Source organism: Mandrillus leucophaeus, unplaced genomic scaffold (assembly GCF_000951045.1).
Source record: "Mandrillus leucophaeus isolate KB7577 unplaced genomic scaffold, Mleu.le_1.0 Scaffold638, whole genome shotgun sequence".
Taxonomy (NCBI): domain Eukaryota; kingdom Metazoa; phylum Chordata; class Mammalia; order Primates; family Cercopithecidae; genus Mandrillus; species Mandrillus leucophaeus.
Window position 1 is genome coordinate 777,812 of NW_012106897.1, and position 7,004 is coordinate 784,815.

Below are 7,004 nucleotides of genomic sequence, written 5' to 3' on the forward strand. Positions count from 1 at the left end.
GCACTGTTTACATCTATCTCTTCAACCTTTTCTAGTTAAAACAATTTTGTATTGACATCAATGTGTGCACCTTATTTGGATCCTGACTCAAACAAACTATAGAGAGAAGTGGGGGCAGAGATTGGAAGTTTGAACACTGACTGAATGTTGGATGAATTATTTTTTAAAATAAGATTGCTATAATTACCCATATTAGATAATCCTTAAAGTGATCTTGTCACGCTGTCTTGTTTATTTACTCATGTTTTAGAATTTGTGTATTCATTATAAGTATGAACTGTAGCTCAATTTTGATCTATCAGTCATTCTATTTAAACATCATATTTGACTAAAAAATATTGATATCCTAATTTAGCTCAAAGGTGACTTTAACTGTTTTAGCACTTTAGTAATGCTCTAGTTTAGAGACAAAATAGCATTAGACATTCATATTATGACTGTATCGTTCCCAAAATAATTTTTAAGTCAATGGGAAAGATAGAGCTAAATAGATGAAGGGTTCAGATCCTCTGTGAGGCATTCATTATCAATTATGTAGAACTTTTTGCCCTTTTTAGAACACTCTTCCTTTTTGTTTTGGTTTTTTTGTTTGGTTTTTTGTTTGGTTTTGTTTGTTTGTTTTGTTTTTTATAGCACCTTGCCTTGCCACCCAAGCTGGAGTTCAGTGGCACAATCTTGGCTCACTGCAATCTCCACCTCCCAGGTTCAAGCGATTCTCATGTCTCAGCCTCCCCAGTAGCTGGTATTACAGGCATACACCACCACGCCCAGCTGATTTTTGTATTTTTAGTAGAGATGGGCAGGGTTTTACCATGTTGGCCAGGCTGCTCTTGAACTTCTGGCCTCAAGTGATCCACCCATCTTAGCCTCCCACAGTGCTGGGATTACAGACTGGGATTAAAGACGTGAGCCACTGCACCCAGCAGAGAACATGCTTTCTGACTTTACGTCTTAAGAGTCTTTGTTTTGTTGTCTAATTTATCTAGAATGGTTTCGCTTCCATTTTTTTCTAATCTTAAGTTGTCCAGACTCAAAAATTTATTGATGATCTTCTTCATTTCCCAATTTTGCTATAGTCATTAATTCATTAATTGCTCCTTTAGTAAATATTTGAGGTCTTATTCGTAGACTTCTTATTTGCATTCTTGTTAGTAATAAATACTAAACTGGAAAGTAGGCATTGGGTAGAGATGCAGAGGGGAGGGATACAGAGTAAATAAGATGGGGTGAAATTCTGATCCTTGGAGTACTCGCCATGTAATGTGGTAGACATACCATATTCACATAATTAAGTTGCTTTGTGGTAAGTTGTGGGATGGCTTCACATTTGAGGAGGTCTTGAAGAAAGGTTGCCAGGAAACAGTAAAGGAATTTCTAGACAGAGAATCAAATGTTCAGAGTTTTGGGGACATGCTATGTACGTGAACTGATGAATAGTTGATATAGGTCAAGCAGAGAATTGAGGGTGGAAAAGAGATATCTACTGGGGAGATTAGGTTTCCCTCTTCCTTCTCAGGCAGCACTTAATCTGTACAAGTAGAAAAGGCTTACTTCTTTCTTCAGCTGCCCATAATATTTGTTTTTCTTGCCTTCAGCCCATTTGTGTTTATGTACCTCTTATTTCTGTTTTTAAACTACTTAAGGGTAAGAACTCATTCAGGATCCCTTCTTACTCACATTTGGTTTCTTCTTAAGCGTTAGAAATTACACTTTGCTCATAGTAGGTTTTCACAATTTGTTAATACTTTGCACATTTGTGGATGCTTAATTTTAGTTCTTTGCATTTGATATGATCATTCTCTTTAAAATAATTTCTAACATATATATGCTCCTTGCCTTAATTATGTCATTTAATCCTCATTGTGACCCTGTGATGTTAAGCATATTATAATTCTCATTTTTTCAATGAATAAAGATAGCCACTCACCCAGGAGCACAAGTAGAAAGTAGTGGAGCTGGTATTGGAACACCAGTTGATATGATTCCAAAGCCCATGCATTTATGTTCAGTATGCATTAATCTAGTGGAGAGATAAGGATAAATACAGTTATAAAAGGATGAAGCAACTATAGCTGTGATAATCCTATTACTTTGACTAGAACTGCCAAACTACAGAAAGATACTTATAACCTTAATGGTTGAATGAGGATGAACAGCATGATATGTGTTGAAGATGACATGAGTCATTCTTAGATGGCATACCTGGGGAACATTGATTGATTTTAAATTAAAATTCTAAAGATGTGGAATCTACAAAATGTGGGCTAGTACAGTGTTTCAAATATCAAGGAAAATGCAAGTAAGAAAATGAAAAGAGAATTTATTATGCACTTACCATGGAAGACACTAGACTCTCTGGAATCACGAGCTTAATTTTTTGGAAAACAAGTGTACTTCTGTGATAGGAGATGTTAATAGTTTGAAACTTACACACCCAATTCTTTGGGTACTGTGTCAAAAATGAGATCTTTTAACATTGTGAGGGGAGGTGAGTGGAAGAGAAAGTTTATATCAAGGAAAGTAGAGGATAGACCAATGGAAGTATTCTAAGGTATCTTTATAGTTCCCATATAATCTGAATTCTTGCAGAAGCAACTTGGGTCTCTGTATATCTCCATGCATTTATACAGATTACTTCTTATTTTAGGCTGATGGGTGTTTACATATAGAAAGTATACTGATTTTCCACAATTTGGGACCTGAAAAATTTGAAGTAAAGTTGAAGAGAAAGTATCATTTGTTGATCTTGTTTGTATAGCATCACCTGGGTTAATTGATAAAATTGGCAAATGTTTCTTGCATTTTAAATTCAATTTCATTCTTTTGGGTTACCTAATAACACCTAGCAGTCACAGCTTTAACATACCCCAGGTTTCCTGATTTTGTTAATAGGTTTGTCTGTATGTGTATATATGTATATTTATACCTGTTTTTTTAATCCTGATGATATTAACTTTAATACAACATTAGTAAATGTGCTGTTCTTAGTTAAGAACAGCTTTATTTCGTTATTTAGCTTAGTGTTAAAGTTTCATAAACAGAATGAGATTAAAACAGTTATAAGACTGTAATAATTAATATATATATGCTATGCTTGATTTTCCTGAGTTATTTTATCATTTTGCTTTAACAGTGGCAATTCTTAGCTTTGTGCTTATCTAACACAATGGAAGATTTTTTCTTTTCTTTCCCTGAGCATTTGGCATGGTTGGTCACATATTTTCACTGTGATACTTATTCACTTACTTGGTCTCTTCTATGCCTTGAAAGATTATCAGCTTAGAGTTACAATTTGGTGTTCATTAATTTAGTTAGGTTCCCAGTATGCTTTAATTTTCTAATTTTCTTGACAGAACTTTTCTGCCTTTAAAATAGTATTCGAGAATAAAATGTTATTGTGTATATATATGTGTGTATGTATATACACATGCACACACAAGCTGTGCTTGTAACAATCTGTGAAATTATACTATATGAAAGCTGACATATTTTAATAGTGAGAAATTGGGGCTTTGGAGAAATTAACATTTTCATGAATGTTCATCTCTTTAGACTACAACATTTCTAAATTTTCACAGAACACTATTCAAGAGTGTGTGTGTGTGTGTGTGTGTGTGTGTGTGTGTGTGTTTGAGATGAAGTCTTATTGCCCAAGCTGAACTTGAACTTCTGGGCTCAAGGAGTCCTACCTTCTGAGCTTCCCAAGTAACTGGGACTACAGGCATGTACTACTATGCCCAGCTAAGTTTTAAAATTATTTTGTAGAGACGAGGTCTCTCTATCTTACTCAGGCTGGTCTCGAACTCCTGAATTCAAGCAATCCTCCTGTCTCAGCTTTCTGAATAGCTACAAGTATAGGCATGCACTACTGCACCCGGCTATTCAAGTATATTTTATTTTTAAACTCCAGCTGTCTGTTCATCAAATTTCTGCTTCTTGATAAATGCAGTTTTATTAGGACATTGCATTTTGAAAATAATCTTATGGTAAACCAGTGTGAATTAATAATTTTCTACAACTGCAGAACAAAAGCAAAAAAGTATAAAGTTTCAGTTTATATGGAAACATATACAGAATTGATTTTATTGGCAATTTATTACCATAGTTAGCAGTTACATCATTTTAAAATATCATTGTACATACTGTTGACTGAGAAAGCACTTATGTTTGCACATTGACTTAAAAGAGATATAAGCTTTAAATATTGTCAGCCAGTTACCACATTGCTTCTTTATCACTAACTTTACCTGCATTACTTTTAACAATTGCTTTTCACATTGTTTTAATACTAATTTATGCTAAAAAATAGAATGTGCTAAAAAGAAGTGATATTGTTTTATGTAAAAAAGTCTGTGCCACTATGCTTTGTAAGGGAGAGAAACCATTGACCAAGTACTCTACAAATTCTTATATACATGGATGAACCAGTAAAGACATTTTCCCCCTAAAACATAGCACTTCAAAATGCTCTGCAATATGTTTTTCACTATACCTGAAGAGAAAGGACCTTATTCACTATCCACTTTTAATTAGGGGGCAATTGGCTTTGGTTTTGGTTTACATTTATTTTTAGGCATATTATTTGACACTTTTTTAGGGTTTTATATGTCTTACATTTATAAGTTTCTTATATATATGATATATACACACATATATATATTTCTTACATATATATGTATATATGGATATGGAAATATAGAACTGGAGAACAGTAAATAAAGTCTCATTTCTAACATGACATAGTTGATAGGGAATTTTGATGTTTCTTTTTTGTTGAAGTCTTAGTTGATCTTTTTTATTAACATTTTGAATGTCCGCTTTTTTGGTTCAAAATAACCTTCTATCATAATATTTACATAAGCAGTAAAATTGTGCAATTGCTACTCACTGGAAAGATTTAAATTTCAGATCAGATAAATGTAGATTGATAGCATGAGATAACTATGAAAATATGTATCATTTAAATTATCAGTAAAACATTTTGTGAAAATGTTGATTTTTCTGGGGTGTTTCTGTGAATTGATTGTTCCTTAACAAAACATTTTTAGACTTTGACTTAGAGATCCTAAATGCTCTGCATTTCCTAAACTTTGAGATGGAGAAAAGTAGGCCTGTCTTTTGATAAAATTGATTAAATTTTTATCTTCTGATAAAAAATTGATTGTATTATTTATGTTTTTCTTATCAAATTTGTTAGTAGCATTCAGAAATATTTCCAAATGATTTTTTTCCTACTTATAGAGGGAAGGAAAGTTGAAAAAAAATGACTGAGACTTTTTGTTTTATTTTTTACTTTTTTATTTTTGTACTTCAAAAAGTGATAAGTTCACATAAACTACATGCCATTATTATTCATAATAATAATTGCATTTTCTATACAATCTACATCATTTCCATTTTTATTATAAAACAGCAGCCTGGTTTCTGTCATAAAACAAATCTGGCTTGTATTAGAACAAATATGTCCTCATTTAAAGAATTTTAAGGTTTCTGTCTTGAATTGAGTATCTTAAGCTTTATAACAACGTCTGGCTCTTAATTTTAGTAAATGGCATGACACACTATATCCACGGAGAGCTTCTGACAAAAACTTATCAGACAGAATTTCTTCAGTGTGTTGTTTACTCAGATGGCTTCAGTTTCTCTTTAGTAAAATAATAATTCTGTGTTGGTGCTAGAGTACAGAAAAATGTTGTTACTGTGCACGCATCTTCTGCAGATGATATCCTGTTCCCTTTCTTTGTTGATATTTTTCTTTCTTAAACTTTGTTGCTCAGAATATCTTTAATGCTAGCCAAGGAGTCAGGGATTTGGACGTATTTTCATGGACTTCCAAAGCTTTTTTCCCCCAGGTGAGTTAACTGTAAGGAACAATCATGTTTTATTCAGGTATTTCAGCATGTATAACAAGTTTTGTGTCTTTGAAACCTTTGCTTAAGATTAATAAAACCTTTTAACCAAAAAACGATCTATGTGAAGTGCTGCAATTGAGTTTTCTCCTTGCTCCTGCCAAAAAGAATGTATTATTAGTTTAAGTGATACTTCCACATGACTTCAAATTTGCTATATTTAGTTTATGACTGACTTTTCCAATGATTATATCTAAGATTAGTGTTTTCACAACTAACTTATTTAGGTGGCAGTGTCCTGGCCTTATGGCTCTTTTATTTTTTCTGCTGCCAACTCTTTCACATTCCCTCTTTGAATGTTCATCTGAGAATGGGATGGGAATGGAGGGAGAAGATAATAATATTTCCACGAATTTAATATGCTGGTACCTGGGTCTTACATTTCAGTATTGAATAAAACATTTATTTTACTATTGCTTGAGTGTGATAGGCACAGTTCTATGACTTTATGTCTGTCCATTTTTTATACTGTTTAGCACAAGAATTGGATAAACTTTGTTTTATACTTATTAATATAGTTTTATTACCTTTACAATAAAATATTGTTTTAAATTTTTAACAAGTTTTCATAATTGCCTTTCAGTGACTAGTTTGCAATTATAATTAGTTTTACCAAGGCTTAACTCCCAGTGTTACCCTGAATGATCAAAAGTTAGAATTATTGTTATAATTAATTAAATGCACTAGGAATATTATTAAATACCAATGAAATTGGGGTTTTTTGCTGAATCTGTGGATATTTGCTTTTTTATGTCACCATGTAATTTTTAAGAATCATTTGTGAGTAGGATTAAAACTTGCCTCTTCCAACTGTGAAATGGCATGATGTATTTATTTATTGACCATTTACAAATAGACATTTTAAAATGTTTACAGAAAATCTTGTGAGTGTAATAGCAAGTATTATGTAAAGTTTAGACCTGTGCTACTCTCAATTTTTATCTTGAGCGCTTTCTGTGTATTCATATAGGTTTGCACATATATAAATTCTTACAAATATATATGATGAGTATATAAAATATGTATTTTACATTTATTTTTGGTTGTAAATCTAAGCTTTTTGAGTGTTTAAAATTCTCATTTCCATTAAATTTC

General features: G+C 32.3%; 1 protein-coding gene across 1 annotated transcript in view; it reads left to right on the plus strand.

Moving 5' to 3' along the window:
• The window catches only part of MYCBP2 (MYC binding protein 2, E3 ubiquitin protein ligase), a 271,487-nt gene that overhangs the window by 178,903 nt on the left and 85,580 nt on the right, over positions 1-7,004 (plus strand). Inside the window, exon 52 of the mRNA XM_012000660.1 lies at positions 5,778-5,852. Coding sequence (XP_011856050.1) covers positions 5,778-5,852 — 75 coding nt within the window. The remainder of the gene's footprint in view (positions 1-5,777; positions 5,853-7,004) is intronic.